Raw genomic sequence first — 24,252 nt, forward strand, 5'->3', positions numbered from 1 at the left:
TGGCTTCGCGTGCCCTCCAAAGCAAAATCGCCGGACAGTGTGGTATGTACTCATCACCCACGAACGTAAAAGAGGATGGGCGGGCTCCACGGACTCCTGAAAGTGGTTCGACGCAGCCACAGAGAGACATTGCGTCTAGAGCCAGAAGGGGCGCCAGGCGAAGCGGAGAGGTACCAACGGTATGACAATATTTGCGAGATAGATACGCAACCACGAGAAGTTGGCTATAAAACGACCCGCGCTTAAGAACTGAGAATGTCGCGGTTAGGGCTATGGCTCTCTGTCACGAAGCCCCTCGAGGTAGACTGTGAGCTAGAAGTAGAGAGAGTCTCTTTAGAGAAGGAAGAGCGGCGAAGTCTGAGCTGGAAAGTCCGCTTCGATTTTCAAATGGCATCATTTGCGTCAGGGCCGAAAAGCGATGCGCATCCCTCCAATGTTATGCAACCTTTTTTCCAGCAGGATGTCCACATGACGGTATTTGACACTCCGGAATATCAAAGACCTTGGTGTCCTGATTGTGCTCCAAAAGGAGTGAGTCATGGGCATAAGTGACTCCTCAAGACCTAGAGAAGATCATTACCCTTGTGTCTTAACTAGCAAAGATCATGAAGATTGATTAACCAATCTATCTTCTTAGAACCATTTCACCTTAATTCACCCATGTACGCTCCTATACCATGTACGTCTTGGATGGAGAATATTCGGACCGCTCGGGTTCTTCTGGGTGCTCATTGCAAAGTTCAAAGCTCCAGATTTTCGATGTCTTGTTCTCGTATTACTGTTGCACTTCCGCTGGATGATGGTGAAAGAGAGAAGAGGTCTTACTTCTACTGACGAGGCTTATGCATATAGCCTAAGCTGTGATCTATTACGAGGACGCTTTACAAGAGCTTATACTCAAAGCTCCAGAGCGGAGAAGAAACTGGCAGGATAAAAAAGGTTTCCGAGGTACATCTCCAGACGCCATCATCACTACCAACGGCAACGAAACCTTCAGCACTTTTGAGGATTATTCTATCCTCAGTCACCGGTGACTAGTGTTGTCATTTCTTTGAGAGAAGTGAGGTGAGTTTCTTCAACCCGGCGCAAGTCAAACAGCCAACGTGTTGGTAGGCACTCTTGAAATATTATTGCCCTTCATCGAAGCGTGTCCCGACATAGCGGATACCCGAGAGCTAGAGTCATACTCCGTATACATCAGCCCTTAACGATTTTTATTCGTTCATATCAAGGCTCCCTTTGCCTTCATAATCTCTGCTGTAGCGAGTGATGTGGAACCAGACCAACGAATCCTCTCACGAATATGTTGGGCTCCCGTCACTGCCGTTTCAATTTCAGGACCAAGGAGACTAGAAGGCCAGGGCGTTACGCAGAAGATGATACGGGCTGGACAAGTCGCGCTACCATGGTAGCCAATGTATGTCGACATTGAGACAAGAACTTGTCTATGTATCAACCGATCTTTGCACAATCTGACTGAGCCTTCAATGGCTCAGGCTAACAACGTAGGGCTGTTCAGAGGCCGCATGTCTCCAATAGCTTGCTACATGGGTCAGAGAAGCCTGTTAGATAACGTTGCCTGAGTAGCGAGACTGTAAGAAACGAACCTGCTTTGAAATAACTGTCATATATTTTCGAGCTCTGTAAATTTCAGCCTAACCCCAGTTAAAGATGATTGTCAATGGGATCCTCCAGTCCATCCATTCCTATCTTGTTGCAAATCCACCTCCAACACCTCGACCTCCCTCAAGGCCGCCACCCCTCTTGGGCCCTTTCCCACATGTGAGCCCTGCCTTCCGATCAATGATTTACGTCTCTGATGATAGGTGGAGGTATTTTCTCCCAATCTCCATTCACTAGTAAACCTAGCTCCGGCTCCTACTGCTGCTGCCGCCGCTCTCTTTGGGCTATAGCAAGATTTGGTACTCGGAGCCATGAAGAGAGGTGGACATGTCCGGCTTAATTGCTCCATGAGAGCATTGAACTTCTCTTCTGCAATTGACGACATGGCATAGCTCCTCATGGCCATCTCAGAGCGGCTGCATCGGCGTCATTACTTGATGGGGGTGGGCATTAATTGTGGTTTATGGAAACCTGACGTCTTTCGAATAGCCCGTCCCTTCTCAAATTCCTCGGTCTGCCTTCTGAATGTTCACTGTACCATATTTTGGAAAAGCGGCGTAAAGCAAGTGAACATCGACATGAGTGCGGAGTGGGAATATTTTCCTCTCCATCAGCCGCTATGGAAACAGGGGTTCTCTAGGAAATTAATTACATGGTTGTAAGATCGCTGAAGCGAATCCAGACAATTTACATAACCTGGAAACTCAATTTCACACTCATGGCCGCCGTTCTCGTGAGCGGTATGGCTTTCTAGATTTATAATTGTCTAATAGATCGTGTCTTCTACTTATGCCGGTTACCCAAGTCGTCCGAGGTGGACCACGGACATACCTCTCAAACTTGAGGCCCCCCCAAAACTCACCTTTCTGCGCACAGAATCTCCGATGCTTGCAGACTTGCAAGAATCAACAGAGTAACCTCGTACCAGCTAGCAGTTCTTCTCGCACCCGGCGACCCTCCTTTCGCTTTACGAAGTCCGAGCATGTCATACTTGCACCGATTAATACCATGTCCCTGACTCAGACCCGGTCTCACGCAGGCCACTCGCACTCACATCATCTTGACAATGCTTACTTGACGTCTACAAACAAGAAGGATGCAGGTGTCCGTATCACCCGCATTGGGCTTTTTGTCAACTTAAGCATGGCTATCGGAAAAGGGATTGGAGGGTACATCTTTCATTCTCAGGCCTTGGTCGCTGACGCTTTTCACGCCCTCACAGACCTTGTTAGCGATTTTATGACCCTAGCAACTGTCTCATGGTCGTTGAAGCCGCCTACGACACGTTTTCCCAATGGCTATGGCAAAATCGAGAGCTTGGGTGCATTGGGAGTAAGCGGTCTACTGTTATTTGGTGGGATCGGCATGGGAGTGAATGCTTTGGACGTTCTCTATACGCAATTTTTCATGGATGTCTTACAAGAAACACACCGCCATGGGATATTCTCCTTCCTTGGACACGACCATAGTCACGGAGCTACATTGCCTAACTTGAATGCAGCTTGGCTAGCAGGGGGCTCGATAATAGTCAAAGAGTGGCTATACCGAGCAACCATGAAGATCGCGAAGGAGCGCAAATCCGCTGTTCTTGCATCGAACGCCGTCCACCACAGGATTGACTCGCTCACCAGTATTGTGGCGCTGCTAACCATTGGCGGTGCACATGTCTTCTCGGAAGCATCCTGGCTGGATCCTGTTGGTGGTCTCATCATATCCGTGATGGTCATCAGAGCTGGATGGGCAAACGCCATGACATCGTTACTCGAGCTAGCCGATACAAGTGTTGATGAGGACGTCAAGAAAGCAGTAGACAGAGCCACCACAAAAGCCCTCAGGGGTGATTTCTCCAAGGGTATTACTGGGGTTCCTGATGGTGAGATGGTTGCGATCCGTGAGATCCAAGGCATCAAGTCGGGTCAGAACTACCTGATCGATGTCGAGCTTGCCATTCCGGGAGAGTGGAGCATTGAGAAGACTCGGGCTGTGGAGGAAGCAGTACGCGAAAAAGCTGGATCTAAGGTTCGTGGGGTAAGGAGAGTTAGGGTCAGATTTTTGCCAACCGAGAACAGCGATCTAGACTTCTCGAAGGAGTTTATTGGTGCCGATGTCAGTCCGCGGAGCAGCCCAGAACCAGACGATCAACATGATAACGGCCATGGGCACCATCAAAACGATCATCAGAGGCAGCATCCTTTCTATAGGGCGAATGGTGAAAAGAAGACGAAATAAGCTCTCGACCCTTGACAAGCTGGGCTATGCTAGAGAAGCGGCAAACAGACGCACTGGCTTGGTTCTGACATAACATCGAGACCGTGTCCACTGAAGGCGAGAACTTGAGACGCTCTTGCCTGCATCCCAATACGGAAATACACTTTTTGATCTGCCTAGTCCGCAGGCGACAGACGTTCGCTCGCGTATTCCGGACGGCTGTCTGTATCTTTCAAGTAATGCCTTCGAAGCGTGATTAAGTGACTCTGGTTATGCATCATATCCAGACTATGGATATCAACATTGTCCGGCTCACCTGCTATTTTGGGCCAACAAAGCATGTGGGGCACCAGGTTGACGTCGGGACTGCGTTGTGCGTGTGCCATATGCCTGGCCTGTCAACCTCGAGGCACTCGATTGAGCTCACCGCATTTTTTCTCAGCATCATTACTGCTTCTTTATGTCCCTTTCATATCCTTTAGACTCTTCTAATTGCGAGACATGCTACCAACATAGAAGTGGACAGTCGGATCGAATCAAGTCCTTCTTCTCTTTTCTGTAAAAGTGCAATCATGATGCAAGAACCCCTTTACCTTGGCTTAGATCTCTCTACTCAACAATTGAAAGCCATAGTCGTCGACTCGACTCTCAATGCCGTACGGAATGTCACATTCGATTTCGATGCCGAGTCAATCAGTTTTAATATCGAAAAAGGGGTGATTGCAGACCTTGCCGAACACAAAGTCTATGCTCCTGTCGCGCTTTGGCTACAGGCTCTTGACGGAGTCTTGCAGAAGCTGAAGGATACCTCGCTCGACCTCGCTCGAATCAGGGGCATCAGCGCCGCAGGCCAACAGCACGGAAGCGTCTATTGGAATGCTGATGCTGAAAGAATCTTAGCTGGTTTAAACAGCTCAAAAACTTTGCAGGATCAGGCCCAAGGTGCTCTCTCACATCCTTACAGTCCCAATTGGCAGGATTCGAGCACGCAAGCGGAATGTAAAATGTTCGAGTCCGCCCTGGGTACTAAGGCTGCCTTGGCTCAAGTTACTGGTAGCAAAGCACATCATGTACGTTTTGTTGTTTTGCGAAATGTCGTACATGACTGAAGTGAACGTTCCCCTAGCGTTTCACGGGCCCTCAAATTCTAAGGCTGCGGCAAAAATGCCCTGAGGCATACGCGAAGACGGCTCGCATATCTCTCGTCTCGTCCTTCGTGGCTTCAATGTTGCTTGGAAAAATTGCTGCCTGCGATATTTCTGACGTCTGCGGAATGAATCTGTACAATATACGGGAAGGCTGCTGGGATGAACGCCTGGTCAAGCTTGCTGCTGGCGAATCTGGACTACCGGATTTGAAAGCGAAGCTTGGGAACGTTCCTGAAGATGGGGGCAGCCATTTAGGTAGCATCAGTTCCTACTATGTTGAAAGGTACGGATTCAGTCCAGAATGCACCATCGTCATATCCACTGGCGATAATCCAGCCACAATACTCGCTCTGCCTTTGAGGTCCCAAGATGCTGTTGTCTCGTTAGGAACATCAACAACTTTTTTGATGTCAACTCCCAAATACAGGCCGGACCCAGCGACGCATTTCATGAACCATCCTACTACTACAGGCCTGTATATGTTCATGCTCTGCTACAAGAATGGGGGACTGGCTCGAGAAGACATACGCGATGCGTTGAACTCTAAAGCAATGTCGCAAACAACCACATCACTTTGGACTTCCTTTGACGAAGCGCTGTGCAGTACCCCTCCACTTTGTCAGCGTGCAAGTCATGAGCCTATGAAGCTGGGGCTCTACTTCCCCAAACCAGAAATCGTTCCGGAGCTACCTTCCGGCCAGTGGCACTTCGTGTACCATAAAGAGGCTAAGCAGCTAATCGAATCAGACGAAGGCTGGCTGAGACCAGAAGACGACGCGCGAGCTATCGTTGAAAGCCAGATGTTATCATTGCGTCTACGCTCCAAAGGCCTGGTGTCAAGCCCTGGCTATGGACTGCCCCCACAACCGCGCCGCATCTACCTCGTTGGTGGAGGCTCGCGTAGCAAGGCCATTGCTAAAGTGGTTGGAAAAGTACTTGGCGGGAGCGAGGGGATATACAAGCTCGACGTCGGAGAAAATGCTTGTGCTCTTGGTGCAGCGTACAAGGCGGTCTGGTCGCTAGAAAGGCGGACTAATGAAACATTCGAAGAACTGATCGGTGACCGGTGGGAGGAAAGCCAGTTCGTTAAGCGCATAGCTGACGGCTATCAAGAAGGTATTTTTGAGAAATACGGAGAAGCTCTTGACGGGTTTGAGATGATGGAGAACATTCTTATGAGAAGACACAATAAGGATTAGATTTCGTACAAACATTTGATTTGCGTCTGCTCGCTGTGGCTGTAAACTGTCATAGAAAGCTAACCGGGGGCTGTCGAGATGTACGATAATCACCGTAGGGTAATATACTATGGGAAGCCCACAAACATTGTTAGGCTTGTGCTAATAACAGCTAGTCAAGATACAACGCCACACCCTCGTGGGCTTTGATGTGCCTTCTTGGCGGCCGCTGTGTTGTTATATTTGTATTTGTATGATTGAGAAAGCTTGTTATATCATAAACACTCTGGAAAGGATCATATGAACAACAGGATATACCAGACTTGGTGGTATATACCGTAGATCAAATTAAGTATCTAAAGCTTCTGCAGTCCAACACAGTTGAAATGTAAAACATCTTACATAACCTGTAAGACAATTGTTCTTGTACAAATGTACAGTACCGAGGTAACAGTACTAGTGCCTCTTTCGGGTGGTTGACTCGATCTGATGCCAAGCACAGGCACGCCCAAAGCCAGGTCGAGCGCTGCCTACCACCTTTGGCCTCATGTGATATGATATTTTTGACATTACTACCTAAGCACGTTAAGCGGTACTGACTTCTGACCAACAGATTCCCGGGGAAGCTAACGATATGGCATGAACTTCGGAAGCTGCAGCTTCCAAGTGACTACTTATGAAGCGGTGACAGAGGTTCAGATCCTTCCCAGACACCCTGCTTTATCTGGGAAGGAAAAGGAACGTCACGTACCTATCAGACAGGACTTAGTCTGCAGGGTTCAGCATGGAGGAGCAGGTAGGTTCTGCACGTTTATCCACGGTTGACTGTCCATTTTCTGACCTGACTTTTCCCGAAAGATTGTTTCCGCAGTCGAAATTGCCTGGAGCCCTACGTCCGAACAAAACCTTCGTATACAGGCCACCGAGTATTGTAGCCAACTCCGAAATGATCCATCTGCCTGGCAGCCTTGCTTATCCATTTTCACTAAAACTCCTCGTTATCCTGATGTCGTGCGCATATTTGGTCTTGAAATTGTGAACACCGGAATACAGACGGGAATACTTGATAAACAAGTCCTGACTACCATCAAAGACCAGCTCTTGGAATACCTGCGCAGGCTTTATCTTGCTGATGAGGGCTCTGCTTTCGATACCACCTCAATACAGAACAAAACCGCACAGACCTTGACATATCTCTTTTCTACGTCATATGGCAATGAGTGGCGGACATACTTTGACGATGTTCTCCAGTTGGCAAGCAAAACGCAAAATGGACCACCAGACAATGCTTCTGGCACTATTTTCTACCTCCGAACCATTAATGCTATCCATGAAGAGATTGGTGACCAATTGGTTCCGCGGTCGAGAGCAGAGCAAGACCATGCAAACATTCTAAAAGATATGGTTCGTGAAAGGGACGTGCAGAAGATTGCGGTGTCCTGGCAAGAAATCTTGACTCAATGGCGCGAAAGTAATGATTTAATTGCTGAGCTGTGTCTGAAGGCGGTGGGCAGGTGGGTGAGCTGGATAGATATTGGCTTGGTGGTCAATCAGCGAATGCTAGACCTTCTATTCGAACAACTCGCTCGTGCCCAGAAGACCAACCTGCGAGAAGGCGAAGAGTCCATCCGCGATGCAGCAGTCGACGTCTTCACCGAGATCATTGGCAAGAAGATGAAAGCACAGGACAAGCTGGAAATGATTTCGTTTCTCAACCTTGAAACTATTGTGTCCCAGCTCATTGCATGCCCACCATTAAGCGAGAGGCGATTTAGCTCCCAGTACGACACTGACCTCGCCGAAACAGTGGCCAGGCTTGTTAACAACACGGTTCTGGACGTGGTCAAGATCCTTGACTCAGAGCCCCAAGAGAGCCAAACCTGGCAAAGAGCCGAGAATCTGTTGCAGGCATTCCTACCACATGCTCTTCGCTTCTTCGCAGACGAGTATGATGAGGTCTGCTCCACTGTAATTCCTTGTCTTAGCGAAGTTCTCAGCTTCCTACGCAAAGCTGCCAAGATTGAGGGGCCCTCTCCGCAGCGTACGGTTATGCTCCTCCCTATATTGAAGGCAATCTTTACTAAGATGCGTTACGACGATACGTCATCCTGGGGCGGCGATGAAGACGAGACCGATGAGGCTGAGTTTCAATACCTGCGGAAACGCTTGGGTACGCTGCAGCAGACGATTGCAGCAGTCGATGAACAGCTCTACATGGATGCGGTGACAAATCTCGTGGGTCAGACATTCGCAAATCTAGGTACCCAAGGCACGAACGTGGACTGGAGGGATTTGGATCTCGCTTTATGCGAAATGTTCTCCTTTGGAGATCTCGCTATCAAGTCAGGTGGACTGTATCAAAAGAATCGACCTAATTCTCCCGCGGCTGAGAAGCTTGTACAGATGATGTTGAGACTGGTCGAATTAGGTACACACTCATCCCACCTGCTTTACTGCCACTGCTAATGTTACAACCCAGACATTCGATACTTCAATCATCCGGCCACCCAGCTTCAATATATGGAACTCTGTGTACGCTATTGCTCATTTTTTGAGAAACATACCCAATATATCAACCCTGTTCTCCAGAACTTCCTCCAGCTTGTTCATCATCCATCGATCAAGGTTAAGACACGGTCTTGGTATCTTTTTCAGCGCTACGTACGATACCTTCGATCGCACATAGGCAACGTCGCCGAAACTGTCATTGACAACCTCACCGACCTGCTTCCCATCCAAGCCGAAATCCCTGAAGAAGAGGAAGCAGATGAAGCATCTTCTGAAGACCATGATTCGACGGCAGATGCAGTCTTCAACAGCCAGTTGTACCTCTTCGAGGCTATTGGGTGCATATGTGGGGCTTCTTCTGTCCCTACCGATAGGCAAGTCCTGTATACTCAATCTGTTATGAGACCAGTCTTTGCGGACATGGAACAACATCTGCCGGGGGCAAAGGCAGGCGACGAACGTGCTGTGCTGCAAGTTCGCCATGACCTGATGGCGCTTGGAACACTGGCAAGAGGTTTCTCTGACTGGACTCCCGGTAGCGCTTCGGCTGCACCTGGCTCGCCTCCATGCCCTGAAGTTCAAAGCGCCTTTGCACGTGTATCAGAAGCAACGCTTGTGGCGTTAAAATCGCTGAGGACTTCGTTCAACATCCGCACAGCGGCTCGTTTCGCATTTTCTCGCCTTATTGGTGTATTAGGCTCTCACATACTGCCCCAGCTGCCAGAATGGATCGAAGGATTGCTGACCGAGACGTCAACGAAAGATGAAATGGCCCTGTTCCTACGTCTGCTAGAACAAGTGATATTTGGGTTCAAGAACGAGATCTCGGTTATACTGGATGAACTCTTCACACCCCTTCTGCAGAGAGTGTTTACTGGCCTTTCCGAGCCTTCGACCGGAACAGATGATGAAATTCAGATTGCGGAGCTCAAGCGAGAATATCTCAACTTCCTCATTATTATTCTGAACAACGATCTTGGTTCTGTGATCGTCAGTGCCACCAATCAGCCCTTTTTTGGAACACTGGTTGGGACCATCGAACATTTTGCGAAGGACGCTGAAGATTCACACACAGCAAAGATGGCTTTTCAAGTGCTATCAAATATGTGCTCAGTCTGGGGTGGGCCCGAGGCCGTTGGGGATTCAGCTCGAGGCTCCGCGATAGCTTTGCCCCAACCTTCATTACCCGGTTTTGACCGTTTCATGATGACACGATTCTCGCCTCTCTGCTGGGCGATTCCGTTGAATCGTGGTTTCAATCCAAAAGATGCACAGGCGAGACAAGTGCTGGCCGAAGCTGCCGGCCTGCAGAAAACAATCTACCTCAAGACCGGTCAAGAATATCTTTCTTGGCTGAAAGATAATGAACTGAGGAATATGGGAATGAACGAGGACATGATCAATGAGTATCTCCGAAACTTGGTCGAGTTGGATCAGCGGGCCTTCAAGATTTTCTTTCAAAACTTCATTACGAAAGGCGGTACAGCATGACGGCAGGCGAACAGATGAAATGATTGCATATGATACCACCTTCTTTGTCATGTCTGCATTGCTGGCGTTCTCATTCTGTTGCAAGCGTCGAAAATGGAACCATAGCTGAAGATACAAGGGTGGCATGCTGACGAATCTTTAAGAGCTAAAAGGGAATATGCTGTTGTGGTTGACGAACAACGTTCATAGCAAGTCATAGCTGCAATTTCTCCCAGTGCAATGTTCTGTAGGGTTTGTCCTTCTGGTCCTTCTGGTCCTTTTGGTCTTTATTGCTGTCCGAGGTAAATGCGAAGAAACGAGCCTTGGCAATTCAAGTACTCCGTACCAGTAGTTTATACTTCCACGGTACACGGTACGGTACGGAGTAAAAGGCATAAGTATTATTAACGTGGACTAGTAGTAGCGAGTTTTCGATACAAGGGCCAGGCATCCTCCGCAATGGCAGTACGTAAGTAAGTCTTGCCCCTGCAGTAATGATAAGAATTTGGCCTGCTCTAGGGATTATGTAGAATAATTCTGAACGTAAAGTGCACATCCACCGCAGCTGCACGGACACGTAGTACAAAAATTCTAGCTTAGAGCTCAAAGACCTACCGAAGTACTACGTAATAATGCGCAAGCTAGGCCATTTTAGGATGTGGCTAGTTTCCACTCTCCATGTTTATAGAGAACTGTACATGTCCTTCGAGCGCTGCTTATTCTCTTTCGCACATACTATGTATTACCTAGTGCAGTAGTCCTTCTGCTCCAGTCTTTTTCCGCTGCTGCTGCTCTTCCTTCCATCTTTGACCATCCAACCAGCGCTTACTACTCTTGTCCAACAACCATCTCTCCGTAAGCACCATCTTGTTCCGCTGCGCTTCCTGTCCCCACAAATATCTTTCAATGTCCTCAATCGAGTTCTGTGGACGACGTGCTCGGAGAGCTTGCTGTGCCATAACCCAACCTGTCAACCCATGGACAGCAACGAGGAAATCAAGCACCGTGGGCTCGGGATGTAGAGGTTCTCGTCGTACATCGAGCAAGGTGTAGTATGCAGTTCGTACTATGAGGGAGGCAAGCGGAGTGACTGTTATAAATGATGGCGGTGAGGTTGGCTGTGCCATCTCACGACACGATGAAGTGGACGGTTCGGCTCGGTGAACAGCGGCTTAGGGCGCAGAGACTGGATTTGCTTGCGGGACGAGATGCAAAGTCTAGACGGATCAGTCATGTGCGGTTACGTGGCGAGCGACGACTTTGAGACCACATACGTGAACATGCAACATCCAGAGTTCAAAATGTTGTGGCAGTATCTGTTCGCTTTCAAACGAGCTGGAAACCAACTGATTCTGCTATGTGCTGCTCAGTCTGGATTGATGCATTGTCTTCTAAGGACTCTGGTGGCTGAAAATTAGTCGAAAAGCTTGTGACTGTCCTATTCCAGGCAAATGTCACCAGAACATGATCGGCGCAACTGTCGGAAGATCGGTTGCAGATGCTGTTTGACAGAAGGAAGATCGAGCCCGGTAATACTCTGCCATGTTTTGGCTCTGGCATACTGAACGAACACCAAAAGGAAATTCCCCAATTGCTACAGTGACTTTCCATATGTAAGTCGACGGGAATGCTAAATTTTGAAGATCTCAATCAAAGAAGGAAAGGTACGTCCGTTGTCCATAGAGCGCTGGGACAGGAGGAAGAGTTTACCTGTTCAATACCCATATTCATGCTTGGTCTACGTTTTTGCTTGACTGGGAGGGCGACCTAGTGCCTCAAAAGGTGCAACAGGGGAGGGTGGTGGTGTCCAGTCGAGAACTAAAAGGTAGGGGATGTCAACCTTCTTGCCGGCTCATCATCCTGGACACATCCATCTGTCACATCTTCGATGCTCCACAGCCACAACTTTGACATCTTAATGCGGTATGCTTCTGCTTCAGCTAGATACAACCCATCGTCAAACATACCAGTGCCTCCATATATAACTATGCACGCCCTCTTCTATCTTCGTCTTCGCCCACGCCCACGTGGATAGTTTTCTGACCCATCCATCCCATCATGCCATCTTCCCGGATTCAGCGTCGGCACCAGATAAATTCTGCTTCTGGGGTTTGATGCAGCATCCTGCCAACCTGCGATTTCACCATCCCTTGCATTTCTGATTGCTATCGGATCACCGCCTAGCGTTGCTGCTCTGGGGAACAGACTATGCTGATTGTCGATCATTTCACCATAGTACAGAAACTCCTTTCCATATGGGACGTGTCTGTTCCGAGGAAGATGGACTTGACGGTATGTGGCGGGCCATGCTCTACCTTGCGCGATCAGACTGTTCATCATATCGCGGAAGATGGAGTTGCCTTCATGAGCTCGCGGTCTGGTATCAGTATCGTTCGCAGGTTGTCCTAAACTGTTGATGGCCATATACAGAGGATGAGCTGTGTCGAATGCCATTGGGAATTCTATTGATTGACCAGGTTCAAGGGTCATTGGTGGATCTGTCAGCAATGGTGTTTGCATAGCTGTCGTTGTTGGTGCTGCAGCTGCTGGTGTTGGTGCTGCAGGACTGGCAATGTTACCAAGCTCAGCGCGTCCCCTTTGATGCTCACCTGGGCCTGATGCCTGTGCTTGGTCGTTCTGAGGCGTGCCAATGTTCTCATTGTTCGGCTGATCCCGGGATGTAGCAAGGTGTGCTTGTCTTGCACGGTCGGCCGCGGCTCGTTGCCTAGCACGAGCAGCCACTGCAGCATTGAAATTCGCAACAGCCGCTCTCTGTTGTGGAGTTCTACCATGGCCAGGAGGCAGGAAGATCTGTGGCTGTTCGGTCAGGCGTTGCTCTCTCGACGAGGCCTGCGCTGGCATCTGACCTGGTGTGCTGGACAGTGCTGGTCCTGGCTCTCCAGGAGTATATGGCACCACCTGGGATGCTTGAGTGTGCTGACCAGCTGTTCGTAAAGGTCCTCCAGACATTAATGCCCACGTTTCATCCACAAATTGATCATTTCGCTCCAGGATCAGATCATGATGGCGAGGTACCCAAGTTGTTGCCGCAGGTGGAGTTCTAGCAACCCTTTGAGCGGTTGTGGTGGATTGTATGAGTGGACTAACAGTATCAATGGCTGTCTGGCTGGAAGTGCCGATCTCCGGGCTCGACTCAAGAAGATCGCTTGGCAGCAGTGCCTTTGTCTGTGTCAGTTCAGACCACTTTCCAGAAAAAAGCAATGAGCTTACTTGAGGCGAGAGTTCATTACGCTCAATCGAGGATTCTTGACGCTCTGGTGAGAAGCTCATGGTGGTCCCTCTGGAATAATTTTCTGTCTCTTGGTACTCTTCAAGTTGTGGGAGATCAGTCGTGCAAAATGAGTGCTGAAAGGTGGCAAGATATTCCAGGAAACGATACTGTCAGAGAGGATTTGATGTGATGCTTCTGTTCTCTGTTGTTGATGAAGAGAAGACTATTCCAGATCTCAAGGTTAGAAGGTGAGTTTCTTTTCTTCCGGTCCGCAGAAAGATCGATGATGAAAGCTGTGTGAGCCTATTCGAATTGCGTGAATAAATAACAGTCAGACTGCGGATGTGTTTGTCATGCGGCATAATCTTTCACAATACCTGTGATCATCAACGTTTGAAATTCACCGCACCCCATTGTGTTCGAGGGATGCTTCTCAGCGCAAGTGTTCATACCTATAATTATACCGCGTGGGCCAGCATTTCACACGCCATACTCCTTGTAGAGTTGCAAGTGTCACTGGTCAGGTCCACCGTGGCGCGTCTGGTCAACGTCCTGACTTGGGCCACCACTGTCCAATATGGAGGGTTGCCCGTTCAGGAAGTACTGATTACGCCGGCAGCACAGATACCAAACCCCATCCTCAAGGTAAGTTTGTGATGAGAGCCATGTGGCAAGAGTGAGATTATAACGTTCTCGTTCAGATCCTGCCGCTTCGAGAGAGATGCGCATCTCAATGCCTGCCCCCATTTCCTCGTCCTCACATTAACCCAGCGCTGTATGCAGAGTTGCGAACATGGTAATTTTCAAGTCGAGGTAGAGGAAGGACAGGCTCTACCTGTCTCTGGTCGTTCCCATGCTACACTTGAGGTAAGTGTGCTGAATGCTGCACATTGTACTGTGAAGGCATCGTGCGGTTATTTCCGGTAATCACTGTTTCCAGCACACGACGATAAAATTCGTGAAGGAATCAGCGGGGAGCTGTATCTCCCTTCCGTACCCACTCCTCATGATATCCATGGAGGAAGGTACGGCTGGATTCTGAGTTGGTAACGCACAAGAGTTGCATAGCATGGCTGATGACGAGCTGAGCTGGAGAGAATGCCGGTCCTCCCTGTTCGCAAGAGAAAGAGTGCTGGATAGGCACCTGGCTAGTAGAGAGGAGGGGAGGAGAGACGAGACTACATATACATTTGCACCATACTGGCAGATGGTGGATGAGTTAAACAAAACACGATATCCCTCACACAGATGACCACTACTAGTTTGCTCCCACTGTCTGATTGACTGACTGACGGGACAAAGAGAAGGAAAAATGGTCGGGATCTGCGGTGATAAAGATATTTGGCTTTCCCTTCTTCAACGCAGTGATGCGGTTGGGGTGGGTGGTTCAAATCTGGAATCAGTGAAGATTGTGGTCGAGACGGAATGGAGTGGAGTGAAGTGAAGTGCAGTGGCTGGGCTAAGCCATACTACTAATCATTTCAGAGGAGTGAAGTAAAGTCATCGGTAAGCTCTTGAAGATGGTGGATCTGCTTAGTACTTCACTTGGGCCGCTGGTATGAAGGGATGCTTAGTTCTGATTTTTCAACTGTCTTTGTTGCTCATCTATCCAGGGCGCCTTGCATGCTTGCTTGTCTGCTTGCACCCATTCACCTATCTAGTGGTCCCTTTCATTCAATGTCCGTCGTGAGCTCATCATGAATAAACTGACTGTGATCAGAACCGCCAGTAGCCGGGCTCCATGTTCTGAGAATGATTTCTTTACTGCTGTATTTGGTAATCCATACCGTGTATACAATCCCTCCCGGGATAAAGCTTTTGCATTGCGCCTCCCTTCTCCCCCCTTTTGGTCACCAAAACCTCCAGGGCTCCAACTGACGCAAAAGGGTGTATCCCCCCCTGCTTTGTCCATAATGCTGGGTGAGCAAGAGACGTATATGGCATGAAATCATGGGCGAGGTGTTAGAGTATGAGGAGGAGAGTGATAGCCTAGAGACCAGCACGTTGCTGTCAGAGCGCTGGCCGGCTGGCCGGTGAATGCATGGCCCGGAAACAGGCGGATTTCAATACGTGACATTGGTTGGCTTTTGGTGTTATCTTCGGAGACAGACGTCTCGAGAAACGTCAAGATGGTGGTGGGCGGAGAGAGGGTGCAAGACCCCGGGGGAAGGGGGAGGGAGAGAGAGTGGACGTAGGACCTAGCATGTAGGGAGGCGTAAATGATTTGACATCTTCTATGCATTAACATAGCTAGAATAACCAGAGCCTTGCGGTAGCAGTAAGACAGTTTTTTGAGAGCATGAGAATATCTATTTTTTTCTTTCCCTCCATTGTTGGATAAAGTCTACTCTGACTAGTACAGCGGGCACAGGATATATTGTCCTTCGTTGGTGAGGCTCCTTGATAATCGAAGAGGGAAGCGCTCGAATGCCATATTCATGTACATCTTGTGAGGGCCAATATTGATGAAGGCAACTTTTGCTATGAGTCATGTGGTCCTTCAAGTCTTTCATCTATAACTTGGTACTGACCATACTCCTCGAGTGTACGCGGTTGGCTGCTTCATCCCTTGAGCTGAAAGACTCTGAGTGCCAGCGAAGCAAGCGCAGTCCAGTAGTCCAAGAGACAATATGCTGGCTTTCCTGTGGATGAACCCGAGGCATGTGAAGATGATGAGCAAGGACACTCATCTGGTTGAAGCCGACGGAAGGCCAGGCAGGACCCGCGGATATTGCTCCTACATTGGCTAGCTGTTAGTAGTGTTGGGTCGACTATCTTTGGACCAGGACGTCACCGTGCAAGATCAGAAGCCATCTGCGCGGATGAAGATTCAATGTTAATGTTTCTTGGGAGATCTAACTTAGGTTAAAGTTAGCGCCAACCAAAAAAGAAACAACGCCTAAACTATGTAGCTTTAGCGCTCTCTTGGTAGTTGGCCCCCAAATCTGCGGACAAGGCAATGCAGCATTAAGGAAAAACCGATTTCTTAGCTGCTTGTTCTGCGTCATACTATGACATATGGACTGTTATTAGCCACTTTTCGTGCGTCATTTAAACCACCTGAAGATACGATCACACCAACGAAAGATGCAGTGCAAGGTCGACGAGAAGCGATGGCCCGGAGTCTGGAACTTACCGGGACGATGTCCATCACTAAGACCGGCTAGCCTGCTGGCTTAGTAGCGAAGGCTGAAATGGAGCCGGCGAGGGCGGTGAAAACAAAAATGGTCACCAGTCACCTTCAGCCAGCCATGACGGAAATTCCTAGGCTGGAAAATGCTACTATCCTGGTTTCCATCCCGGATTGGAACCATGCTCTGACGTTAATTTGGGTTGCTGCAGACCTAACGGGATCAACTCCCATTTGCACCACATCCCCATTTGCAACGGTTTTAGGGTCTCTTTGTCTGTTCCTGCTTAAAACTCCCCAGCCACTAAATTCAGCTCGCCACTATTCTACAAATATTCATCAACACCAGCGCGTAGATGGGCCGAAAGGCCTAATCAAACAATATCTGTTTACATGATGCACTATCCACCCATTTCATCTCCAGAATAATGTCAGAATGATAGAAATATGCTCTGAGACCTAAAACGCTAAGTCATTTCTGATGCGATGGGGTGTGGTGCAAATGGGAGTTGGTCACATTACCTACCTGATTGGTTTGCAGAGCCTCCACAAATTTGAGTCTTGCGCGACAAGGCTCGCGGAAAACACGGGCTGCTATTGGTCAAGCCCCTGCAGAGCACGTGGAGCGCTAACCTCTTGAGGGGCAGTCTTTCATGATGTGTCTAAAAGCAGTTCTTCGACACCCCAAGTCAACGCTTGGCTCGGCTCGAAGTTCCCTGATTGATTTACGCTGGCGTCTCCTGGTGGGACTCAAATGACTAGACTACTATCAGAATGCCACTCCCCAAATATCCTTCAGGCACCATTTTCTATTCAATATACTATTTCGATAATGCTAACCAATGGGCAATCGTACAATAGGGACCGCGCCTTGTCTGTGGCCCTTGTTTGGCCGGGCGCCCGATGTAGCGGTACTGTTCTTATATTAGAGCCACCTGAGCCGATGAAAGAGCTGTATTTGCTCATTCGACTCGTCGTAAAGATGGTGAGATGCTAATGCAGACATGGAATGTTTAGCAACGATGAGCCTCGAGTTGAGACAAATGCATAGGCAGGACTCTAATAGACCGTGCTGCTCTAGGAGCGGCGCCAAGCTGTTACTGTTTAGAAGGTGACTTGCGTGGAAAGCTCCTTGATGGAATGAACAGTCTCGCATACGGATCGTTGATCCTCTCGTTAGTACCTCAATAGTATTATATTAGCCATGGACCGCCAGAATAGATCCTTTCCGGTGTCCGGAATGCAATAGTGAGCAGCACAATCACAGGTGATAGCCCTTACTCGATGACAAGATGCAGGTTAGGATCGAGAACACAAATCTGTTTTAGATGGAGGTTGGAGGGACAACCGTCTATGACCGAGGGCCCTGGAAAATTGGAATTATACTATGTGGCGTGAAAGGCATCAATATGCTCTTCCATCAAAATTTGAATTATCTCCTCACCGAAAAGCCAAACCTGTGGTCCTATTGAGGGGTGAGTGAAAGTAACCAGATGTTCATAATCGGCGTTTTCTGATACTCAAGTATCCATGCACCGCAGTTAGCGTCCAACCTCATGACAGTGGCGAGGTGTGAGGCTTTTGAGCAGCATGGAGGGCTGCTCCCGGAAAATATCAAAGTGCTCGAAGGTGACTGTGACAAGGAATCCGAGAGCTTCTCCTGAGACTCAGAGGGTAGTACCATCAAGTATTCAGAAAGGTGTTGTAGTCTGCTTAAGATGAGAGCAGAGGCGTGAGATGTGATCTCTTAGCTATCTGAGTAGTAGCATTGCTGCAGTGGTGCACACACCCCAACCATCTCCACTAAGTAACCCAAAACGCCCCAGCCTCGAAAGGCTAGTGCTTCAAACTGCCAGTGGTACTTACTTGGAGCTTGGCACTCTAGACGGAAATGCAGGTGACTGCCACTGGTGGAGGAACTTTGAAGCCGTGGAGAACATTCTTCCACTCTGCTTGCAGTCTGTCATCCTTATTCAGTACTTCAAGTGCCTCAATTGGCGGAGATGAAGACGTCCTTCATACAAGGAGCAGTCTGCATGCTGTCATCGATTCATTCCTCTCTCACAGTCATTCGATAATTCTAATTGGCAGTGGTGCTTTCAGGCGCCCCGTGCCAGCCTTGCCCTGCATGTGCCAAGAGCTATGACTGTTGAGGTACCATTGAAAGTCCAAGCTCGAGCGGTGATAAAATAAACATCCCCTTCAATCTCGATTCTTTGTTCAAGCTTTCACCCAGCCTCAAGCCACTGTTTTTGTTTTGACCACACTCTCTCCTCCAAAGCATTACTAGGTATGTACAACCGTATGCTTAACTGACGCCTAGCTAGGGACATTGGTGTGCACTGCTTAGGCCTGAGACATAGTTTACATTGAGCCTTGAAAGATTAGCAAGGCCACCGCGGTATGGCACCAATAAGCCGTTGCGATTGAGTCCATCGATAATTATTAACTTCTCACAGCTTCTAAAATAGTGTGCCGTTAACCAACTTAGCCACGAATGGCTTTGCCCCTTGCAGAAGCACATATCTCGGATCCGATCCACTTTGACGTATAACCAAACGAAACAACCATGCAATCTCGATTTCAGCCCTCTTTGCTGGATCTATCGACTTGCCCGTACGTTGGAGCAGTTCAGCGTAGGGTGACATGCTGGTGTCACGATTGTTCTCATGGCCTCAGAACTTACCTAATGCACGCCAATGCGGATGCATCAATGGCCACTAGAAATGCTTCACCGCAAGGGACGTGTCTGCCACCAATAAGTATATTTCAGGTATTTGTTTGGACAGACACTGGAGATATCTGTCCACCTGATACGCAATACTTGGAACTCGTCGCGTGCATAGGACACATAGGTGTGATCCCACGCTTCAGTTTGCTTGCGGACAACAAGTTCTTGCCCTCGCAAAAATACAGCGACCTAACAGTCACTGTACCTGTGAGCCAGCACAGACCCTGTTTGAAGTGGCTGCATGAAGCGGACATGGAACTCGAACATGCTGTTCGAGGTCTCGGCTGGAATAACTGTGACTTCACGAGTGTCTCGCAAATGAACGGATGTGGATATGCCGTTCAACTAGCCGTGGTCTTGGTATACTTGATTTGGCGTACAGCGGATCTGCTAATGTACATGGCAAGATCTTTGGCTATGGATAAGTTGATCTGGCAATTCTATTCGACATATCCACAATGAGTACTCCTAGGAGCCGCTCTTGCTGACTGAAAAGCCGTCACCTATTTAGGGACGCTAGCGTTGCAAGTGGGCTTGAGGTTGTGCCTCACTCGAAATGTAGACCTGATTGATCTTGGATCAATGGTCTGGCGCATCTCTACGCCAAAAAACGAGACTTTGAGAATAGACGGACTCTCAAGCACTGCCTGCAATACTACGAACCAAACCAACAATAAGAATTTCGGAAGCATCTACGAACAATTATAACCTTATAAGGCAGCACCATTTCTAAGACACATCCAAAGCTATGACCATGGAGTCTGCAAATAGCATCATCCTCACAGACAAGAATACATCATCAAGCCAAGGGGCCGACTCTGAATCATCGTGCAACCAATCGTACCAAGTAAGAACTAGCGCCTGGGAGCAGCAGCCAAAAATGATCAGCACAGCCTCAGCCGCAACTGCAGGGCTGCATGCCACCACCCCTAGTAATATCCCAGTCCGGCAATTTCGGGCTGGGGTTACTGGAGCCGGAAGTGCACGAGCCCTCATGCTGGATAAGGAACTAAGCCTTACAAGGGTCCAGGATAGCGGTGGCCCCATGCCTATGCCCACACCAATGCACGAATTGCACGACCCCGAGCTGTCAGCTCATTTTCCACTATTAACAGATAACTGGCAACTTCCGCCAGATCACCCCATACCCCCTGTCCAACCCGTCCTGTTCTCCGACTCTTTAATCGACGTATTATCACCTGCGCTAGGTTTTCTTTCACCAAGTACTTCTTCGCCAGTGCCTGCTGATCACTCATATATCTCCTGCCCTGCTGACGATCTGCACTCTTACTCTCTCGAACAATACATCCAAATCACTGGCGAAGCAGAATTTCTGAATGCCATTACCGCGGCTGACGCTGCCATGCCATACGGTCTTGATGATCTGATCCTTCCGTCCACATTACCGGAGACCAACATCGACCTAGACTTTGATACCATGCTAGCTGCTGTTTCACCCGTACATCATCACGACCTGTCTCTGTCATCCTCCGTCCGGTCTCATTCGCCATCAGGCACTACCTCTTCCACATATTCATTATCTCAAGACGTTGACCTTGATATCGATATGGCGTTTCAAGGCGATCAAGAGGCAGCCCAGCGTTTGTTGTTCCCATCCTCCAATCAATCCTATTACTCTCAACCGCAAGCCATGGCATCACAGCAGCTGCTTTACACATCGCAACCTGCGCCACCTCCGAATAATCAGTCTTGGATGTCCTTACCTGTATTCGCACAGCAACCAAATTCTTACAATAACACACTTCCACCAAATACCATCTATCCATCCTTCGACTCAAATGGTTTCTCGACAGAAGGTGGGGTCATACCTCCCACACCACAGGCTACAGAAGCACCCTCATTCTTTCTCCCCTCCCAACCTCAAGAGGGGATGCTTACCGCCGGTCCATCGCACACCACCTCTTACAACAGTAGCCACGAAAGCAACACCGCATCCATATCCTCATCAATATCCCGATCCTGCTCCCCAGTATCGCTCAACTGCACCGCATCCGTCACGACCTTCCAATCTACAGCACCTGCATATGCCAGACGCCTAAGCTCCACACCACAACCAGCCTCGTCTGTGACTCAATCCCAATCATCGAATTCCCTTTTTGCTTACGGCATCCCTGTTCCACAGGCGTCACCCAACGCAACCCAAACCTGGCGCTGCGCCTACCCAAACTGCTCCTCGCGCGCCCTCTTCACCCGTGGCTGCGACCTTCGCAAACACTACAACAGGCACTCGAAACACCTTTTCTGCCGCATCAAAGGCTGTCCGCAATCCGGCCCTAGAGTTGCCGAAGGTGGCAACAACAATGCCAACGGAGCTTCAATTGCAGGCTTTGGTGGAGTAGGAATGGGTGGTGGCTTCAGTAGCAAGAAAGACAGGGCCAGACATGAAGCGAAGCATAACCCGAGGATACTATGTGAGTGGGTTGGGGAGGGAGGAGAGAGGTGTGGGAGGCGGTTTTCGAGGGTCGATAATATGAAGGACCATGTTAGGAGGATTCATCGAAGAGGACAGGCTGATGGACAGCATGAGAGCGGGATTGGGGTAAGGATGGAAGAAGCCGGTGCAGCTAATGCTGCTACTGCGTAAAGAGACACAGACACAGAAAGTAAAGACGATAACGAATATTGATACCCCAAATTGGCATTGGATAGTGCGGAAGAGACATGAAGCGGACAACTTCTACCCTCACCTTTCTGTTCTGATTTATTTACCCTCTGTCACTGGTCTGATTTGAGCAAGCAAGCGATTCTGACGTTTATGTACTTGTACTTGTACTTGTACGTCTTTTCTTTATCTTTATGAGAAAAAAAGAGCAGCCATAGCTGGGTTTTACGGCTTACCTTTGTGTACCACAAACAAACATCAATACGATGGACTTTCAGAGCATTATATTATCATGTTCCTACATCTCGGATGCTTCTGCCACAGAATCAGTTCTTGGCTGAGCATATCGATTGAACTGGGCGAGGCAGTTCGAGCCATACCCATACCTCTCTGTAGCGCAGCTTCTCCGGTGAGCTATTACCATATCTGAACATACTTACTCAATCCCCAGGTTCGCATGCCCATAAGTGCAACCAACCGGGTAGTTAGTATGTCAGGTACGCATCCCGTTTACACCTTCTTTCCTTTGCACGGCTTACCCCTTGGACTCCCTCCTTCGCTCCCGTGCTGTCCATCCCGTGCCATCTCGATATCGGTGAGCATTACGCCGTATGCAATACGTGCATACACGCACGCATGCATGCATGCAACATGTACACGAATCCAACAGTCGCACCAAACTCTGAAACTGGGGAATACGGATCCTTCTGCCATGTGGGTTGGCTCTGAATTTGTCAGTTAGCCCAGTCAGCCCAACGGTCGTTAGTAGGTGGAAGTTTAGCGCCTGGTCGATCACGGAAGCAACAAAAAGATTCTGTCAGGTATGGTAACGCGCGTAATTTTCAATATGAACTGGGGGTGGGTTTTGGCCGAGATTCATGCCGCTTATCATGGTTATGCATGGATGTTCTGCTTGTTTTGTTTTGTAACAGTGTAGTCAAATCTTGGCCCTTTCAGCCGGATGCATTGGGTGTTTCGTATCGGGAAGGCGGTAGGCGAATGACGTATTCTGGGATTGTAAATTTTGGACGTCTTTGGAAGGTAGTGGATACGGAAAGGTCGCACAGCATTGTTCTGGCAAGGAATAGTGGATCTAGAAGGTTGGCTACGGTGTGATGGCGATAGGAAGGATCATTAGAATTTGCAACCGCGTGGGGCGTAGAAAGAGTTGCATCGGATATTGAGATTCTCCGGCAGCGTGGAATGCGGACTAGCCTGTTCTTGCTTACAATTACCTTCTGGGTGGAATGCCTGAATTCCCGATGCTACTACGCTGGTGATGAATAATATGCGCTCTGATTGGCGTCTGTCAGATTGTTCCGAAGTGGTAATGATCAGAGCCAGCCGCATGCTGTGAAACGTAGATACGGTGAAAAAATAACTCGCAGACCCGAGGAGTTGGTATCACCTGCATTACGAAACACAACGTGGCCGTTTTGCGGATCAAGGATTAGATATGAGAACCCGGTTGGTGGGGATGATTTGCACGTAATAAGAGGCAGGATTGCTTGCTAACATCTGATATTGACTTTTAAGGACGGAGGAGCGTCAACCTTGCGATTCGGATTAATTGGAGAACATGGCCGGAAGTCTGGCACCCACGGATGCTATATGGCATGTTGGCTTGGTCAGGTACAACAACAACAACAATTGAATTGGCAGCGCTTCACGTTCGGATAGAAGGTTTTCTAGTCTTGGCCCCGTTCTCTTACATCTATGGTCATCTCACGTACTTCTACACGAGCGATCTGCAGCTTCAAGGGGACAAAATATCGCTGATAAAGGAGTTAGAAGAATCGAAGTGGGAGCTCTTGGGACTTCAGCGTGGGGGGCAGGGGCGGATTTGCATAAGCATGCAAAATGGTTATTAGTAGTAACTCGGGATGACGGGCGGCAGGCGGCAATTGTGGTGACTGGTAGCGCCGGCGTGACACCGCACGCTGGACGATCGTATTACTGAGCAACAAGTACAATGCCGAGCTCTTTCGTCACTTCCAAGCTAGGGAAAGCGAAGCAAGGATACATCAACTAATTGTGGTTCGAAACCCACATGCGCTGTCCTTTTGTTGGAGTGGTTGATGTGTCCCTCTTCTGAAGCGACTCAGACTGGTGCAGATTACAAAGCATCTTTGCAGGTCACTTGCAGAAAGCAGTTATAAATGGTAGGTCCAAATTCTAATATGTCGCTCAGGCCCGTCTTCACAACGATGGCTTTGAAATTTCTCAAATAGGGATAACCGCTGCTTGCTGGATGTTGTGACTCCGCTGCCAAGTAGAAGCATGATGAACTCGAATCAAAATGACTGAGGGAGGACATGATCTGGCCACAGCTTCGAGGATCTAGTTGGCCTAAGGACTGCGCATACCGCCGACCTTAGAGAGACTTAAATGTGGTAAACTG

At 48.9% G+C, this 24,252-nt stretch overlaps 6 protein-coding genes across 6 annotated transcripts; 4 read left to right on the plus strand and 2 right to left on the minus strand.

The window, feature by feature from the left end:
* Positions 1 to 2,631: 2,631 nt before the first annotated feature.
* EPUS_00902 (uncharacterized protein) lies at positions 2,632 to 3,852 on the plus strand (the record flags this gene model as incomplete). The annotated part of the gene is made up of 1 exon (XM_007802461.1): positions 2,632 to 3,852. One exon carries the CDS (start codon positions 2,632 to 2,634, stop codon positions 3,850 to 3,852), a length of 1,221 nt encoding a protein of 406 aa, XP_007800652.1.
* A 551-nt stretch (positions 3,853 to 4,403) lies between these two features.
* Positions 4,404 to 6,178, plus strand: EPUS_00903 (D-xylulose kinase A; the record flags this gene model as incomplete). The annotated part of the gene is made up of 2 exons (XM_007802462.1): positions 4,404 to 4,901; positions 4,958 to 6,178. 2 exons carry the CDS (start codon positions 4,404 to 4,406, stop codon positions 6,176 to 6,178), a joined length of 1,719 nt encoding a protein of 572 aa, XP_007800653.1.
* Positions 6,179 to 6,941: 763 nt separating this feature from the next.
* Positions 6,942 to 10,156, plus strand: EPUS_00904 (Exportin-T; the record flags this gene model as incomplete). Its single annotated transcript, XM_007802463.1, has 3 exons — positions 6,942 to 6,953; positions 7,016 to 8,585; positions 8,637 to 10,156. The coding sequence occupies 3 exons, from the start codon at positions 6,942 to 6,944 to the stop codon at positions 10,154 to 10,156; spliced, it is 3,102 nt and encodes a 1,033-aa protein (XP_007800654.1).
* A 725-nt stretch (positions 10,157 to 10,881) lies between these two features.
* On the minus strand, positions 10,882 to 11,262 carry EPUS_00905 (uncharacterized protein; the record flags this gene model as incomplete). Its single annotated transcript, XM_007802464.1, has 1 exon — positions 10,882 to 11,262. One exon carries the CDS (start codon positions 11,260 to 11,262, stop codon positions 10,882 to 10,884), a length of 381 nt encoding a protein of 126 aa, XP_007800655.1.
* Positions 11,263 to 12,136: 874 nt separating this feature from the next.
* On the minus strand, positions 12,137 to 13,426 carry EPUS_00906 (uncharacterized protein; the record flags this gene model as incomplete). Its single annotated transcript, XM_007802465.1, has 2 exons — positions 12,137 to 13,315; positions 13,367 to 13,426. 2 exons carry the CDS (start codon positions 13,424 to 13,426, stop codon positions 12,137 to 12,139), a joined length of 1,239 nt encoding a protein of 412 aa, XP_007800656.1.
* Positions 13,427 to 19,982: 6,556 nt separating this feature from the next.
* On the plus strand, positions 19,983 to 21,833 carry EPUS_00907 (uncharacterized protein; the record flags this gene model as incomplete). The annotated part of the gene is made up of 1 exon (XM_007802466.1): positions 19,983 to 21,833. The coding sequence occupies one exon, from the start codon at positions 19,983 to 19,985 to the stop codon at positions 21,831 to 21,833; it is 1,851 nt and encodes a 616-aa protein (XP_007800657.1).
* Between the last annotated feature and the right edge of the window lie 2,419 nt (positions 21,834 to 24,252).

Source organism: Endocarpon pusillum (assembly GCF_000464535.1).
Source record: "Endocarpon pusillum Z07020 unplaced genomic scaffold scaffold1719, whole genome shotgun sequence".
NCBI lineage: Eukaryota > Fungi > Ascomycota > Eurotiomycetes > Verrucariales > Verrucariaceae > Endocarpon > Endocarpon pusillum.